We start from the raw sequence: 18,347 nt of genomic DNA, 5'->3' as shown, positions 1-18,347 counted from the left end.
GTTTAGTCCACGGATGACGTGGTAGACCAAATCTACATAAGAATTTCTCCTCATATAGAGAGTTTATTTTTGAATAGGATAGTTTATGTATTGTTCGTGATTCTTTTTTTTTTCAAATAAAGAATATAACAAATACTATTTACAAATTACAATTATCATGTCGTCCTATAATTGCATCGTTCATCATTTTGACGAGACGATGGTGCAGCTAGTAGCTCTCTATTCCTAAACTTCTATATTTAATCTTCGAATATATAGCCTTTCATCTTTAATAATCCCATAAATTTCTGATTTTTGTTTGAGGTGGTAATTGAATCCAAATCCTCACATTCTTATTTAGGTCAAAACTACCGGTGGAAATCCTTACATTGCTTTGAAAAAATAATTTTAAGAACATAAGTATTACCACCAAATTAACAGCATGTAAATAAATATTAATGAATTCCTTAATAAAAATCTAGAATCAATTATGGGCAATAATTACTAATAAAATAAGTTGCAATGAAAGAGTATATTTATTAACCACACCTTCACCTTCACCATCTGCCTCAGTCTCACCCACACCTTCACCATCTGCTTCTGACTGAGCCTCACTCTCTCTATTAGCCCTAATTTCCTTCACATCCCCACTCTCACTATCAACACTAACAACTGCTTCAGAATCATGCCAAGCCAGTCTAGAAATGTCGACAAGTATAATTGGATTATCGACATCGTGATCAACATAAATATCAAGGTGAATATAATCCTTTCTATTATTTAGAATCCTTTGGATATCATCATCTGTCTGGGCTAGGAACATATGGGTTGACAAGGGTTTCTTATCAAGACAGAAGAAAATTTTACTCACATTAGGGAATCCAAGGTGTTGAACGTACTTTTTTCTAATGTGAGTAATAGATAGAAAGTGAGTAATTGATAGAAAGTTTGGATCAAAATTTGGTATAAACTCAGTCTGATTATCCGCATAGCAAAACTCTAAAATAGAACTCTATCTCCCATCAAAATGAAAGCAAACATCGACAACTTGCGCCATACTGAAATAACAAAGCATAAAAGTTACGATTCAGCCCAAAGTTGACATATACAATAAGCTCCAAAGCAATTAAGCATGAAACCCCAAAGCACATAATAACGAACCCTAACAGTCCTACACACATAGTCATAATTCTAAATAGTCCAACAACAATATTACACAAACCCTACATCCGTTCAAGTTCACATACCATAAAAGCCATAACACATGCCTAAGTTCACAAACTATAAAAGCCCCAAATCAAATACTTACAAACCATAACAGTCTTAAAACAATTAAAGTTCAAAAACCATAAAAGTCCTAACAAAGTTTCTGACGAACCCTAAAAGTCTTAATTCAATTTCTCATAAACCTTAAAAAGCCCAAAAATTGATTTATGAACAACAATACATCTTTGTAATACCCCAAAAATTTTTAAGATAATTACGTCGTTCCACGTGTCGTGATTTCCGATAAATTAAATTAAGGAGAATTTAGTTTAATTATATCGGGAATTTAGAATAACTTTTAATAAGTCAATTAGCGGGATTTGAGGATTTAACTTCAGAAATTAATATAAAATAAAATATAAATCCCGTGATGGAAATTATTTCGCCAAAGTCCGCGAAATAATTTATAGTATATGTGGTAAAAGTCTCGAGTCAATCGGAGATCGTTTAAAATTTGGACGCGGATAAGTTTTGGGCTAAATTGCAACTTTTGAAAAGTTTCAAGGATCAAAGTGAAAATTAGCCAATATATAAATAAGAATGAATGAGAAAGGAAGGATCCAGAACCCAAACCATCAGCTCCTTCTCTTTTCTTTCGTTCCTATCGACGATAACGTACGGTTTATCGTTCGATTGTCGTTTCTCGTCCGTTTTCGACGTTCTATAACTCGAATCGATCGTATTTCAAACGGTAATCAAGGTAAGCTCGTCGTTTTAGTGTTTGGTTGAGTGAATTTGAAGGAATATCGATTTAAAGTTTAAGGTTTCGAGCGGTTTTGTTATTTTAACGATTTTGAATTCGATTTTTGACGTTTTAAGCTTGGATTGTATGTTGTGGATGTTTCTAAGCATTGTAGCATCATTGGGAATGTGAAATTGGTCGTTTTTGAGCTAAAACACGTCGGAATCAAGTTTCGGAGTCGGAATCACGTCCTCATGACGTGAGGATGCTCCTCACGACGTGAGGCTTGTGCCTCACGACGTGAGGACTGTCCCTCACGACGTGAGGGCATGCCTCACGACGTGAGGAAGGCCCTCACGACGTGAGGAGGGCCTGGCACGACATGCCAAACCCATTTTGAGATGGGGAATGCATTCCGAGATCCGACGTGATGTATTTCAGCTTGGTTTTGACCTATGGACTTTGAAAAAGTGAAATTTGGACACAATACATGAGAATGGATTCGGAAAGAGATACGATTCATAAACGAGTTAGAAACCATTAATCGGAATATTGCGTGAGGAGCACAACTGTTAATAAGTTTAGCGTGTCGTGTCTCGAGTCTAGAGTTAATCTTAGAATAGGATTCTGATATGAGTCAAATGTTTTAAAATTGTTTTAGATCCGGCGAGGCAAGAGGCAGCTGGACCTGTAGTTCGGGAAGCTTGACGTTCCAAAGCCCCGACATATTTTTGGATAAGCGTTTTCTGTGAGTTTATACGATTTGCTTTTAAAGTATTTATTAAAGCAAATATTTTATATTGCTTTGTGTTATTTTGCATGATTGCGATGCGAATTCTTTTTATGAATTGCATATGCTTGATTTGAAATCAGTATTGATCCGATGGAACGTGCTACCTATTGGGCGACAATAGGACTGCGTGATCACCAGTTTTGATATAACTCAGCTGGGAGCTGATGATGATTATGAAATTTACGATTGGGTTTATGATTTTGATACGAGTGAGCACTCGGCTACGGTGTAGTCTGGAGTCCCCGTATCTAGTGGCTGGGCCACCAGCGAGTTGGACTCGCAATTGATATTTATGATCGGGTTGCTCGATTGATTATTAGTATGTTTGAGGATTAAGGTTTCAATCGGATCCTGTACTTGGCTGCATACGATTAAGTATCGTTTATGATTTTATTTGAATACTTATTGGTAAATGTATGAACTCACTCAGTATATCCCAATATACTGACCCCTCACAGATTTCCTTTCAGGTTAAAGACGCTTTGAAGCAACGGACTTCTATCTTACTTCCAGAAGTCTGTATTTTTGGAGTATGTAAAGAAACAATACTTTACTCTTAGAGCTGCAGTAGATAAGTATTTTGCAAGTCAGCTTGTATGTGTAGTTTTCTGTAAATATAACTTTAACGTTTTAAAGTTTTAAACGTTTACGCTTGCTGCGTTGTGATATTTGTGATTGCCAGAGGATATGTGTGCCTGGCATGTGTGCTTCTGCATGACGTCTATGTTTATGTATGTCATGTATGACGTTCATTTTCGCGAAAAATTATTTTACGTTTTTAGGCTTGCTACGGGTTTCGGAGCAACCACTCCCATTCCCTAGCGCCGGTCTCGGCCCTGAGATTGGGTCGTGACAATCTTTTTGTATTTTCTGATTAATTAATTACTACTACCCTGCAAATCCATAACTTTAAGCATTAAACAATGAGAACTAATAAAAAAAACTTGCCTTTCAGTCGTTCATGTAGAGTCAACGGCAACACTGTAGTTCCAGCATGAATATTCCTCCCAAAAATGACAGCACAATTGATTATAAATTGTTAATTTAGTGTCACTTAAGGGTAAGTATTAAAAATGACCCTAATCGTATCAAAGTGGAACACATATACCCTTCACCGTTAGACAGAGGGATATATTTGTTCCACTTTGGTAACATTAGGATTATATTTGTTCCATTTTAATAACGTTAGGTAATTTTTAATTTTTTTAAAATAAAAAAAATGAGATAGAGTACATAATCTTAAAAAAAAGAATCTTATTTTTTTAAGGTTTGGTTAATCTGAATCCCCAATTTGCAACCGTTGCCTATCCAAATTAAAAGCCCTAAACCCTAAGCGCGCACCCCTTAACAAAAAAAAAAAGATGGTAGAAGAAATTGACCAAGACACCCTTAACCAGCACCCAAATTGTCCATCTCCACCACCACCGCCGCCGCCGCCGCCGCCGCAAGACGACGATCAACGAGAAGAAAAGCCACTATCGAAAAATGCGCAAAAGAAGGTACTAAAGCAGCAAAGATACGAAGCAAAGAAAGCGCAGAAAAAAGCATTGGAAAAACAGCACAAGAAATCGGAAGCCGAACGAAAACGAAAGGAATGGGAACAAACGCTCTCCTCCGTCTCCGGAGAAGAACGAGAGAAGTTAATAGAGTCCAGGAAACTGTTGAGAAAAGAAAGAATGGAAAAGCGTTCTGAAGATAGAGATAACAAGATTCAAAGGCTTACTCAAGCCAAATCCAACGGTCAGAAAATCGTAATCGATCTTGAATTCGCCCATCTCATGACCTCACCCGAAATTCATAGCCTCGTTCAACAGGTAATTCTCTCTGTTTTTATCATTTTTAATTGGGTTAATTACATATAAAATCACCAGCTTTACACGAAATTGCAAAAATATCACAACCTTTAAAACGTGGCAATTCAGGGCACCACCTTTCATTTCTTTTCAAAAATAACACGGGCACATTTTTAGCGGCGTTTTTGCTGACGTGGCATGACACGTGGCACTCCCATCGGGTGTCAAGTCAGTAAAATTTTAACTAAAAACGTAGGTGATGCCCTGAATTGACACGTTTTAAAGGTCGTGTTATTTTTGAAAATTCGTATAAAGGTGGTGATTTTATATGTAATTAACCCTTTTTAATTTTATCACTCAATTAAGTCTCAAACTCTTTTAATTTAAGTTTAAGTGACCCAAAATTGTATGAAGAACTTATTTGACCTACAAACACAAGTTTACGGATTTAATTGACCCAAAAAGTTAAAATGTATTTAATTGACCCTAAACACAAGTTTGAAGACCGCGTTGACTCTTTGTTCTTTGATTGTTTGTGGGTTTAGTTATGTTAATTAATGAATGCAATGCAATTCAATGTTATGGTTGTTTTTTTGCAGGTTATGTATTGTTATGCGGTGAATGCTAGGTGTTTGTGTCCATGTCATCTTTGGCTGACGGGGTGTAGGGGAGAAATGGAGAGTCAGCTGGGGGCGTTACCCGGGTTTGAGAAATGGATGATTGAGAAAGAGAGTCGGTCCTATATTGATGCGTTTGAAGATCAGAAGGAGAGTTTGGTTTACCTTACTGCAGATGCCGAGGATGAGCTCGATGAGCTTGATTTGAAGAAGGTGTATATAATTGGTGGATTAGTGGATAGGAATAGGTGGAAGGGGATAACCATGAAGAAAGCGCAAGAGCAGGGGATTCAAACTGCCAAATTGCCGATTGGAAATTACTTGAAGATGTCAAGTTCTCAGGTACTGTATTTTGATCCCTGTTTTTCATATTGGGTTTCTTCTGTTTACTGTGTTGTTGTTTGCATGTCAAGCAATGCTAGTTGCATTACTTGCACTGTTTAGCGAAGATGTAAGTAAAATGATGCTTTATAATCATAGAGGAAAATTAGTATTAGGAATGTGAATTATCAAAAATGGGGTTAGGGTTGATAGTAATTTGATGTTTAGAGATTTTCGTCCATGTTCATTACGCATTAGTTAATGTGACGTTTTCTTCGGTCAAGTGGTGTTTCACAAATCAAGCTCTTAATTATTTAGTCATCAAGAAACTGTAGACAGATATGAGCATGAATGAAGCACCACTACTGATTCTGTTAGTTGAATTTAGCTACTTCCCTTTTAGATAGCAGATTCCCTCTCTGTTTGTGTGTCCATAGTATGGACTCCATACTATCTCATTTACTAGCCTCTTTCTTGCAAGCAAAGCTTGGCTTCAGTGTAGCTTTTTCACTTTAAGAATGGAAGAAAGAAGGCTAATTTTGATCTATAATGCTAAAAGGGAAATCAGAAACTAGGGATGTGAATAGTGCGTTATTGCATGCGAATGCACAAAGGGTATGATTGAGGTCTTCCATTTCAGAGATTTTCTATATTGTCAGTTGATGTTCAGATTTCAGAATATAGACAGATACGAGCTTGCATAAAGAAACTACTAGGAATTTTATTCATTGAATTTAGGTACTATCTTGATAGATTTTTTTGTCTGCGTTCTTGTGCTAATCTAGGAGGATTTATTCTGCAAGCAGTACTTAAATTTGGCCTAGCCACTGTCCTTAGAAATGGTAGTAAGAAGGAGAAGTTATGATCTCCTATAGGAAAAATTAGAAACTAGGAATGTGAATGCATGCAATTCGAAAAGGTTCTAGCATGAGGGCTTAGTTAGATATTTTATTTCATGTCAATATGCGTTGAGCATATGGACAGATATGAGCATGATTGAAAGGCTGCTATTGGTTTTGTAAATCAAATTTAGCCACAAATTTTCTGTGATTTATGCGCCCCTTGCATTTTGTAGAAGCATCTGTTACACTAGGAGAACTTTATTATGCTCTTGCGACTCCATAATAGAAATTTTGATACACACTAAAAAAATTTGATTATGTTTGTTTGTGTCCTTATTTGTCATTTCAAAGTATGATTTATTTTTTTAGGTTTTAATAAATACGCTAAAATCATGACATGAATCATGACATGTTTTGTAATTTTAACACAAACTCTTAATTTTTGCAATTCGAAACATAAACTTTTTTTTCTTTTTGCAATACGAAACATCGTTTGAGAATCCGATCAATCATACCCTTTTTCTGATTAGATGCTTTTATTTTTATCATCCAACACGTTTAGCCAATGTGTTGGAAGCTGAACTTCTTAAATCACTTATCAAGTAGAAATAGAGAAGGATAAAATCGAAATAAAAGAAAAGAAAAAGAGGTAACTTTTTCTTTCAGTGGGTCTTTCACCTAATGCCTGCATTATGTATCTTGTTTTGCAGGTACTTACAGTAAATCAAGTGATAGAGATACTGCTCAAGTTCCTGGAAACGAAAGATTGGAAGGCTTCATTCTTTCAAGTTATTCCTCAGAGGAAAAGATTCGAGACTGGTACGGCAGAACATCAAGAAGTAGATGGAGAAGAGTGCGGCGGTAAGGATGAGCCACTTGAAGAAAAAGAACAAGTGCCTTGATGTTTTCCGCAGCTGGTAAAATTTACCACCTTAAATCCTTTGTCCTTTTTGAAGTAAAGATTGCTAATTGTATGACTGATTGGATTAGTTTTAATGAAATCTTCCATTTTCTCAACAATTTAGCATGATCCATGACACTTTCTTGTGAATGAGTTGTCAGCAATATTCGGATACGCTCTTTAAAAGAGTTGAACTCTTTAATTTAAAGAGTTAGATAATAAATTAATGGTCCAATAGACTCGTTATTCTATAAATTTAGAGTATCTATCTGTTCTACAAATGACTTCGATTTTGCCTTGCAAGTCTAAACCAGGTTATCAGTTTGACTTGAAAATGAGGCAGTAAACTGTCTTTACAGTAAGGGCATCCCTCCGTAGAAATTCGGAACTACGCCGGAGTCAGATGTGACAGTGATTTTGATCAGCTCGGTAGTTCAGCATAAAGTGTAGGATGTATGCTCGCAAGTAACGAGAAATAAAACCCATAACCTGCAACACATATAAAATTAAATGCTTCAGAGTTTAGTTTAGAGACAAAAATGTAAATTAATTTTTTACAAGTGTACAGAGATGTAAATGAAAAATCTCACACTAATCATCAACTTGAATGTGAGTCCTGGCTGCTTCATTTTTAAATTTATCCTTAATGTTAGAAAATTTCCATCACCAAAATACCACATCTCTCTAGCAAGGTGCTTGGGAGAGAAAGTTTTTCTCTTTTCTTTATCGTTTCTCTACTGAATTATTTTTACCGGATGGAAAATTCGATTTTAGATCGGAAATTCACCGGTACTTCACCGATCTAATTATATTTTATGCCTTTTTCTTGCATTTTATATAAATTTCTTCGTTATGGGGTGTATTTTTCAGATTGTGTTGATGTTTATCACGGATTTTATTTAGATCGTTTTTGTTATGGGATCACTTGTACCTACTCTTACTAATCTAGTTTGTTTGTCATTTCTTCATTTATTGTGATGGCCTAAACTTGTTTGTTTGTTGTATATTTTTGTTTGTCCAACAATTTTTTATATAATGATTCAGGCTTATATATTGCAGATTTCTGATGGATCTAAAAATTATGCAGCTTCAACAAAATTATGTACTTTTAACTTTTTAAAGTTTGAAAGGAGATTTGTGCTCGAGGTGTCTATGTCCGTAGCATAGGTGTCTCATTCTAAGTGGATAAAACGAGGAAGTTGAAATTAAGTCTGAGTTTAATTAATATTAAAACATTCTAATTCATCTTCAAAATTATATTGATTGTTTTAAACAACATTAAATATTAATTAAATCTATTAAAATTGAAATAAACTTTGATATACTACCAGTCTACCACCGTATGACTAAGCCAATAGCAAAATGTGTAAGAGTAGTACTGCTTTCAACAGTCTGAAAACCAAACTCATTAGTCACAACAGAGATTGCCCATCCATCCCGTAAAAAACAAAATCTATGTAAAACAAAAATGAATGGCTGAATTAAATTAAACAAAAATAGTCCTCGTTGAAGTCGCTAACGCCACGTGGCAGCTAGATTTGTAATAGCACACACTATAGAAATGTCTACACTTGCTCTATATTTTCAGCTTTACACTTAAATTTTTGATTGATCAGTTTTTTATATATATTTTCACTCCTACAGACAGAAAACCAAGAGAGAAAAAAAAAGATCGATGGAACGTGGAGGATCAGCTTCCGGCTTCCACGGCTACCGGAAACTCACCGCCTCAACCTCCGGTAATCATATTATAAAATGGAAACTTTCAAATTCTTATCTTTTTCATTCCCATTATATCTTATTCTTGCATGCAAAATTTAGCTCAAAAAACATGTTTTATTTATTTATGTGTGTTAATCATGTTACAGACAATATGTGCATTCCATTTTTTTTTTAATTTTTAATACCATTTAACGGTCTTTCATTCTTTTGAATATTCTCTTCCTTTTTTAATTCATGTAAAATTTATGTTATAGGATATATGTAAAACTACCAAAATGATACTCCCTCCTTCTGTTCAAACTAAGTTATTCACTTTTTTTAGTCTAAAAATACACAACTAATATTATAAGTATTTTTTAATTTTTCTTACGATTTTATTATTTTATATAGAAATTAATTTTTAGTTTTTATGAGATATTAATTTATTAGTAATTTGAATAAAACAATGTAAACAATTTTTAATTAATAAAAATATATTGAAAAATATAAATATAGAGATTTTTTTTAATAAATATAAATGAACAAAATGTAATTTTTTTTTTAAATGAATCTTTAATTACAAGTGGTCAATAGTGGAAATGTGTTTAACTGAATATAGACAAAACACTATTTACAAGTGGCACGAATAGTCCATGCAACATCTGACCCCACGTGTTACACGTGGCATTCATGCATTTTGGGCCTTCAAATATGACCCGCTTTTTCTTTTGTCGTCTTATGCAATTAAATTCATCGCCTATTTTCACTTTTGTTTGCTACCTCTCAAAAACAGACAATTGAGTTCAAAATCAAAACAAACAAACAAAAATGACAACTGAAACGTGATCAAACGTAACTGCCACCGTCATTCTTCAAATTTAGTTTGATTCTTTTTAAACTCAGCATGTTTTCATAATTAGTAGTATAACTTCAGTAAATTAATATTTAATTTTATTAATAATTTCAGTTAAATTATATATCTGGTCTTCATTTAGGAATTTTTTATAGATTATAAAATTATTAAATTCATTGAAATTTAAATAAATAATCCCACTGTTCATGAATAGAATTTATCTTATGATTCAGTTAGGATGAATGAATGGAAGACATTTGCATGAACAGTTTGAATCGAGTTGCTTCATATTGAATCTTCAAGGATAAAATAATGAACAATGCAGTTGTAAATGCACAACTTATTTTGTTATATTTGGAATTTCTCAATGTCCAGTTACTAATAAGAACTTGTTGCAAATGCAGGGATAAAGTTATCCGAGATGAACATGAGACTCGAGGAGATCAATCACGGAAACACCACCACCAATAACAGCAACAACAATACGGCAGATGACAATGAATGCACGGTTAGGGAGCAAGACAGGTTCATGCCAATTGCGAACGTTATCAGAATCATGCGAAGGATACTTCCTCCGCACGCCAAAATCTCCGATGACGCCAAAGAAACAATCCAAGAATGTGTCTCTGAGTACATCAGCTTCATCACCAGCGAAGCCAATGAACGCTGCCAACGCGAGCAGCGCAAAACAATTACTGCTGAGGATGTTCTTTACGCGATGAGCAAGCTGGGCTTTGATGACTATATTGAACCACTGACTGTGTATCTTCACCGTTATCGCGAGCTGGAGGGTGAGCGTAGTTCGATAAGAGGCGAGCCACTAGTAAAGAGGAGCGAATATGGCACGATGGGGGTAACAGCTGCATTTGTGCCTCCTTATCATCATCACATGGGGCATCCTCACGGATATTTTGCTATGGGAGGATATATGAGAGATGGTTCCAATCCGGGTTCTTCCCAAGTTGCGATGGCTGATGCCGAAGCATATACGCACCCGAAGTGAGGTATAATACAAAATGCTACATTAAGCAGAGATGTAATGCTAACGTAGGTAGGGAACAAAATGAAGGGGTTAGTGTTTGTGAGTTGTGTACCATTGGAAGAACCTCTAGTAGTATTTTCTGTTTGATTGGCATTGTACCAAAACATTAAGGTCTTCCCTGAGATCAGCTGCTTTCTGACTGTTTATTTCAGTAATATTCTCCTTGATATTAATTTCCTGCCAAATTTTGGACTAATTAGTACATGCCATTTACTACCAGGAAGGTTTATCATTTTTAACCGATCTGTTCAACTTTTATATGCCTCAAAAAAATTGTTTCATCTGTACTTAAGAAAGCATACTTAAAAAAATTATTGTCACTGGATAAATTTGATGAAAAACCAGCAACTTTACCTTGGAGAAAATTCCAGTTTTGATTGCAATTGTCAGGCATAATTGAATAGGGTAAAGACTAGACATCAAACTAGGAACCCAAAATGCACAGAAAAATGTATTTAGATTATAGTCCTGCAGCAAATAGCCAGTTACAGAACAAGCAGTTAATAACAAGAAATGATCAGCTTATTTTAAAGTTGTTATTGACAATTAAAAGAGAAGAAACTTTATTTCATTTGACAGACCTCATCCATTGTCTCTTGGCTCATGAAATCGTGCGGAATCCAATTCTTATGCTTTGTATATGACATATTTTATGCCAATCTTCTCCATCTAGTTCACATCTTTCTTCAAGAAATGGACAGTTACAGATCGATAAAGCAGACAGGGAGGAGGGCAGCCCCTCGACTGGCAAGGAAATCAACTTGGGGCAGTTTTGGATGATCATTTCTCGAAGAGACGTGAGGTGTTGAAGTCCCTTGTAGTTTAAAGATTCAAGATTTTCAAGAAAATGGATTTCAAGAGAGGTAAGAGTGGAGGGCAGAAGTGAATCTTCAGGGAAACAGACCATATTTTCGCACATTTGAATTTCAAAGTGTGAAAGAGAGGTAAAACTGTGTAAATCCCATTGCATGCAGTTGGCAACAAGTTTGTCACAGCCAGCAATCTTGAGAGACTCTAATTCTGATGGCAGAACTTTTGATAATGCCTCAAGTTCTGGACAACTTTGTATGGATAAAGAAGTAATTGAAGAAGGCAAGCCCTCCTCTGGGAAGGATTGGAATTGAGTACATTCATAGATATTCAATTCGGTAAGGCTGGTAAGCTGTCGAAGTCCCTCATAGTTTAGAGATTTCAGATTTGGAAGCTCCCAAATTTGAAGAGAAGTAAGACTACCAGGCAGCAGTGTGTCATCTGGAAAGAATTCAATATGCGCATTTGTCCAAATCTTGAACTCTGAAAGAGAGGGAAGTATTTGCAAATTCCATCTCACACGACCAGCAATAAGTTTGTTGCAGTTCTTTAGAAAGACTGATTCTAATTTGCAGGGCAACCCCTCTTCTGGAAAACACTCAAGTTCTGGACAATTGGCTAATTCCAATGTAACAAGGGAAGGAAGAAGGATTTTCATATGTTCAGGCAAGAATTGTAACTGTGAGCAATCCCATAACGAAAGCTGCGTCAAATTGCTGGCATGCAGTCCTCCAATGGGGAAAGATACGAAACTGGCGCAGCTACAGATCTCCAAGGAACTGAGATATTTCAAATCTGAGTTATCAAGTGCGGACAGAGACTTAAAATCTGGACAATCACTAATGAATAAAGTCTTCAACACAGGGAACAATTCTAGTGAGAAGGAATCAAGTGAAGGACGGTCTCTGATTTCAATTTCTTGTAACTTGGTAGCAAAGCAATCCAGTGGCTCAGTATCGTAGGAATTAAACCTGCCAGATTTGAAACAGAAGAGCCCGAACGATGATATTCTATCTAACTCCACATCACGAGACTCATCTACTATTGAAAGTGCATCAAGGTTTGGAGCACTTGGAAGTGAAACCACAAGCTGTTGACAATCCTCAATCTCCAGCTTTGCTAAAGAAGGAAGGTGACTAGGCAGGGCATTTGTTAAATTAGGACATTCTCTAATGCAAAGCTTTTGAAGGAGAGGAAAAGCACCACATTCATCCGCTGCATAAGGTGTCCATGTTTGCCACTGCAACATCCTTTTAAATTTTAGAACTTCAAGGCACTGAAATGGCTGCATTGCAGTGATGGGACTATTTGCTGTGTAAAATTCTGGGCCAACAACAAAAATTCCATCGAAAGAAGTGATCGAGAGTTTTTTTAGAGATGGTAACTGCCCGAGTGTTGGTAAGGAAGCACAATATTTACATCCATCAAGTTCCAGAGATGCTAAGTTTGAGAAAGTGAAGTTTCCTACCCAATCTGGAAATCTTGTACCTCCAAAACCAGAAAGAGAAAGAAATTCCATATTGGCATGAGGCCGAAGTTGCTCAAGTACATCTCTTTCGTGTAGTGAATTATCAGTATCACCTTCCCACCTCAACTCCAGATTCTTAAGCCGATGCTTATTCTTCATATTCGCTGCCATGGCATGTTGAGCATGTGTAATATTTTGTAGATTCCAAATACATAGGGATCCCTTCAAATGACAAAGTGCTCCCAACTCTGAGATGCTGGATCCACTTTGTTTCCCAATTACAAAATCAGTCAACTTACAAAGCTTCATGAGTCTGCCAATGTGCGACAGCATCTCTTGTATCTTTGTGACTCTAAGATCAAGATAACGCAAGTTGATTAATTTTGCCATGTTGCTTGGCAACTCAACAAGGTCTTTGCATCCACACAAGATTAGAGTTTGTAAATTGGATAAACTACATATAGATTCTGGCAACCTTCTGATTGATGTTCCAAGGAGATCTAGATAGCGTAAATGCTTTAAATAGTCAATTGAAGTAGGCAATTCCGTTAAACCATATTGAGCAAGAGATATCACTCGTAGCCGCTTCAGAGCTAGCAACAAATTTGGCGTAGCTTCATCCTCAACATTGTTGAGACTCAAATGTGACAATGCCTCATTATTGAGGCAATAAGGTTTCAAATGCCACTCCCACCTTACAGGAAGAAAGGTGCGCAAGAGCTTGGCCTCACCGATTGCTTGAAGTTTCTCCGCAGAAGTAGTGTCATTTTCTGCTCTCGTAAATGACAAATGACGAGTCCTTTCCACATTTTTGTGTGAATTGTCTTCTTCGAATCTGAAGCAAAATTCTCCGGATATATACTTTGCTAAATCAATGAAAAGATCATGCATAATGTAGCATGACGCATGCGTGTTCGATCTTTGGAAAAATGACTTTGACATAAGATCATCAAAGTACTGATTACCTACATCTTCCATATCTTCAGTTCCTTCAGGTTGGATTAAAAAACCTTCTGCCATCCAAAGAAAGACTAATTCCTCCTTTTGGAATTCATAACCCTTCCGAAATATTGCACAGTATGCGAAACATCGCTTGAGAGGGGATGCAAGATGATGATAACTCAATCTTAGAGCTGGGAGAATTTTATCGTTCGGCAGATCCCACAAATTGCTGTTCAGTACCTTCTCCCATTCCTCAGGGTCTCTTTTAGAGCGCAAAAGACCTCCCATTGTTTTTGCAGCCAATGGTAGGCCATTGCTTTTCTTCACTATTTTTCTACCAAGTTCTTCTAGTTTCGGATGCATAGTTATTAAATTCATGTTACCGAATGCACGTTCTGCAAACAAGGACCAGCAATTATCATCACTTAATTCTTTCAAGTAATAAGCTGGAACTGTACCTATGACTCTTGCTGTACTGTCATCGCGTGTTGTAGCAATGATTTTACTTCCATGCATTCCGCAGCGTAATGGTTTCAGCAAAGCATCCCACTCAGTATCATCATCGGTCCAGACATCATCCAGAATTAGCAAAAACTTTTGATTCATCAAGCTTTCTCTTAGCTTCAGTTGTAGCTGGTTCAGAGTTGTTAGATCACATTTTCTCCCAGTGACTTCTTGAAAGACATTGTTTGTTAATGTGGAAACATCAATTCTTCCGAAACATAAACCCAAGCTCTAATGGTAAAACATTCTTCTACTCTGCTGTCATTGTAAACAAGCTGAGCAAGGGTGGTCTTTCCGACCCCACCCATACCGACTATAGGAATCACTCCTAAACCATTGTCAGTTGGATCATCCGAAAGTAGCAACTTTACGATAGCTTCCTTATCATCGTCCCTACCATAAATACTGCTCGATTCATCAACAAGAGAAGTCGATGGTACTCTATACGAGTATGATTGTGGTTTTTCTCGAATAACCTCTCTCAGACAAAGTGCATCCTTCTGTTGAATCAAATATTCAAGCCTTTCCAAGATCTCCTCTAATCTTTCTTTCAGCCCCACTATAAAAGGATTTCGAGAAGAGAAAAACTCTTTCGCCTGGTCAACAACATCCTTAGATTGTAGAGACTCATAAGCAACTTCATCCACGAAGTCATCGGCTTCATACACAGCATCCTTAAGCTCATCAACCCACCTTTTCACATCAGCTTTAGTGGCCTGTTTTTCCTCTGCATCATCAAGCACCATATTGACAGATATCAGAGCTGCAGTCAGCTTGTTCCGCAGGCCATTGCTGATCTTTTGTCCCTTCAGGAACCTGATAAATTCAGGAGTAGACATCTTATTGAACAAAGTTGACAGAAATGCAGAGAGAAATGCAATTCCTACACTAGCCATGCTTTTTCCTCTGTGAGTAAAAAAATTATGAGTGCCAAGAAGAAGAACAGTTGGACTAGATAATTTAAATTGAACTTTTCTACAGCTTTGAAAAATTCTTGATAGCTTTGATTTTCTATACTTTAGTTGACTTGATCATGCTGACTTTGCAAAATTGTTGCAAGATTGGCACCGGGCAGTAGCCATCAATCAAATGTCATGGCAAATCAATTCTTTTTAGAGTTGACTACACAACTTACGTTATAAAATTTTATGTTGTTGTTTCACAACTAACATATACTGAAATTGGCTCAAAAAATATTAAATATTGTTCTAAACCGAAATTGCAGAACTAGAATGGCCTGAATTGCAGAGTATGATTTGAAGGAATAAAAAAAACAATAACCAGGTCTATGTTTTGATTGTTTAATGATTTAACAAAGAGTTATTTGCATATTACAAAGTTTAATTGTTTTAGTGATTTAATCCCTTTGTTTAAAGTTTGCATCGCACATCCGAACCTTATAATTTTTTTGACATTTTGTAGCCTATAGTCGTTTTCACCAAATATAGAGGTATACAATATATACAGAAAAGCGGACGCCAAAAAATGCTATAGGCCACAGAATGCCAAAACATTGAAAAGTTGGGATGTGCGATGCAAATTTTAATGAATGAGATTAAATTGCTAAAATGGTGAAACGTTGGAATTTAATATGAAAAAATTTATTCAACAAATATTATAGATACAAGGATTTAGGAATCAATTTTTATCAAAAAAATGATCAAAAGAACCTCAAAAGTATAAATTTTACCAAAAGAAGTCATTCCAATAGCTTAATCAGTGGCCACTACAGTTGCTACACCAGAATTAGCATGATTAAATATATAAAAAATGTTGCATAAAAAAAGGAGAGTGGTGAGAATGTTAGTAGTTATCAATTCCATAAAATTTATGAATTTAATGTTGAAAATATTGAAAGAAGCATGGAGATGGTGAAATATATGAGTTTTCTTATTTTTAAACTGAGTAGAATAACATAGCCTTTTATAGGCAATGCATAACAAACAAATATATAAATCTAACTAAAATATCTTTATTGATAGGTCTAATTATTTAAAAAATCTCACCTTATAATATTTTTTTATTTATACCATGACCTAGGAAAAAGTTCATTTGTACCTTTTTTTTGATTTTTTGTTTTCGTCTGTACCATTTAGTTAAAAAAATTAACAATTTAATTAATATAAGGATGAAAACATTAAAAATAATAAAATAGAAAGATTATATCATCATTTTTTATGTTTGAAAAAATACAAATAAATCCTTTAACTTTAAAAATATTTAAATAAATCCTAAAAGTTAATTATATTTAAATTTTTTTTATTAAAAAGCTACATAAATCTATATCTATATCTATATATTATATAATTGAGAGGACCAACGGAGGCTTTTCATTGATTTTTACCAAATAGAGTATTCTCATCAGTTCCCACCATTTTAGAACTACTTATTTTATTTTTATTTTTTAATTTAAAGAATAAAAGTCTATTTATTGCTTTCTTCATCGGTGAGTAGTAGGATTGGAAATCCAGGTATTTTACCATTTGTATTATGATTTACTAGCTATTTGACATGAACATTTAGTTTATTACCACACATATAATATTCAATTTTTTCTTTAATTTTCTCTCATTATCAATGTATCAACCAAAGGAAAAAAATATTGTTATTGAGTTTCCTTTTCATTCTTCATTCGTATAAAATCATGAATCTTTTTCATATGAATATTTGATTTTAGAAATGGATTTTGAACATTATTATAAAAAGGTATGATCTTTGTTGTTTCTTAGCCATCCACCGTGATAAGCTGGGATTTTTGAGTTACCTATATTGAAGTGATATGTGTGGATGGTATAACCATAAAACAATCAATTATGTTATTAGAAAATCAGTTGATGTAATAACTAAACCAATGTATGCAGTCAATGATATATATAATATGTGTATTTTTAATTTTCTACTTTTTATGTTTGCTTATTTAGTTTTCTTTTTGCAGAGGTAATGATACACATTTAAATAATTCTAACGAAGTTTTTCAATTCCAATAAAATCATTTCATTATATTTTCAAAAGCAAGTCAGTTTATGTTATAAAAATGTTTATTTCTAAGCGAATGTATGAAACCAGTAAATTATACTGTGCTATGGAATAGAGGTTTAAAAGCATGCATAATTTTAAGTATAAATAACTATTTGTGCAATTTTTATAGCCATAATATTTATGCTCAACTACTTTTTCCTTTGGCGATCAATTATGTGCTCTCCAGATAATCTTTGTATGCATTGTATTTTTTTTTTGAAAGGGTATGCATTGTAGTTAATGCATATTTATTAGTTTTTTTGTCAAAGAATGTATTATTAGTTAAAATCTAGAATTGTAATGTGTAACACTGTAATGGTAAGGGAGAAATTCATCAATTGCATCTTATATGTGCACCGGTAAGCCTCAAACAGTTGATATGCTATTAAAGACCCAGATGATGCAGTCACTAATTTTTGTTCATGAAAAGAATGTCATTAAAGTACGTTTTAGGTTTGTTTGCTTTTATGGTTTAATATATTTGTTGGAGCCTTGAATTTTTTACTGCATCATTTTATATCTCATACGATTGTGCTCTTCCATTTGTTTTATCATTTTCTATTTAAAAACTTTGAAAGAAAAAGTCTTGAGTTTAATATTTCAAAACTATATAGCTTAAAACAAAAATATGCCTTGTACTTGAAATAGTCACTTTTAATTTAGTATTTTATTAACTAAGTGAGCAGTGATAAATTTAGTGTTTATTTTAAATGTTTTGTTCATTATTAATAAAATAATTATATAATGTGAGTATTCCTAATTCTCTAATCTTTGTTTTAATTTGTGTTAACACTTATTTATTTGGTTTTCTTTTT

The 18,347-nt window shown here is 34.7% G+C and overlaps 2 protein-coding genes and 1 pseudogene across 3 annotated transcripts; 2 read left to right on the top strand and 1 right to left on the bottom strand.

Moving 5' to 3' along the window:
* The first annotated feature begins 4,010 nt into the window (after nucleotides 1-4,010).
* LOC126664817 (tRNA (guanine(9)-N1)-methyltransferase) lies at nucleotides 4,011-7,313 on the top strand. The gene is made up of 3 exons (XM_050357377.1): nucleotides 4,011-4,534; nucleotides 5,113-5,472; nucleotides 7,004-7,313. Exons 1-3 carry the CDS (start codon nucleotides 4,082-4,084, stop codon nucleotides 7,193-7,195), a joined length of 1,005 nt encoding a protein of 334 aa, XP_050213334.1. The 5' UTR covers nucleotides 4,011-4,081; the 3' UTR covers nucleotides 7,196-7,313.
* Nucleotides 7,119-10,963, top strand: LOC126664818 (nuclear transcription factor Y subunit B-6). Of its 2 annotated transcripts, XM_050357378.2 has the most exons (3): nucleotides 7,119-7,210; nucleotides 8,839-8,933; nucleotides 10,153-10,963. In XM_050357378.2, exons 2-3 carry the CDS (start codon nucleotides 8,870-8,872, stop codon nucleotides 10,749-10,751), a joined length of 663 nt encoding a protein of 220 aa, XP_050213335.1. In that variant the 5' UTR covers nucleotides 7,119-7,210; nucleotides 8,839-8,869; the 3' UTR covers nucleotides 10,752-10,963. The 2 variants fall into 2 exon arrangements, with proteins under 2 accessions (XP_050213335.1, XP_050213337.1); XM_050357380.2 differs by lacking the exons at nucleotides 7,119-7,210; nucleotides 8,839-8,933 and adding an exon at nucleotides 9,688-9,747.
* LOC126664816 (putative disease resistance RPP13-like protein 1) lies at nucleotides 10,074-15,412 on the bottom strand (annotated as a pseudogene).
* Nucleotides 15,413-18,347: the final 2,935 nt, after the last annotated feature.

Source organism: Mercurialis annua, linkage group LG1-X (assembly GCF_937616625.2).
Source record: "Mercurialis annua linkage group LG1-X, ddMerAnnu1.2, whole genome shotgun sequence".
Classification (NCBI taxonomy): domain Eukaryota; kingdom Viridiplantae; phylum Streptophyta; class Magnoliopsida; order Malpighiales; family Euphorbiaceae; genus Mercurialis; species Mercurialis annua.
This window is presented reverse-complemented; position numbering and strand designations above follow the sequence as displayed.

Excerpts from the sequence above, each read along its gene's own strand:
- LOC126664817 (XM_050357377.1), top strand. The coding sequence starts at position 4,082 with ATGGTAGAAGAAATTGACCAAGACACCCTTAACCAGCACCCAAATTGT. Across the intron at positions 4,535-5,112 it reads TTCATAGCCTCGTTCAACAG|GTTATGTATTGTTATGCGGT; the intron begins GTAATTCTCTCT and ends GTTTTTTTGCAG. Across the intron at positions 5,473-7,003 it reads TGAAGATGTCAAGTTCTCAG|GTACTTACAGTAAATCAAGT; the intron begins GTACTGTATTTT and ends CTTGTTTTGCAG.
- LOC126664818 (XM_050357378.2), top strand. The coding sequence starts at position 8,870 with ATGGAACGTGGAGGATCAGCTTCCGGCTTCCACGGCTACCGGAAACTC. Across the intron at positions 8,934-10,152 it reads ACTCACCGCCTCAACCTCCG|GGATAAAGTTATCCGAGATG; the intron begins GTAATCATATTA and ends TTGCAAATGCAG.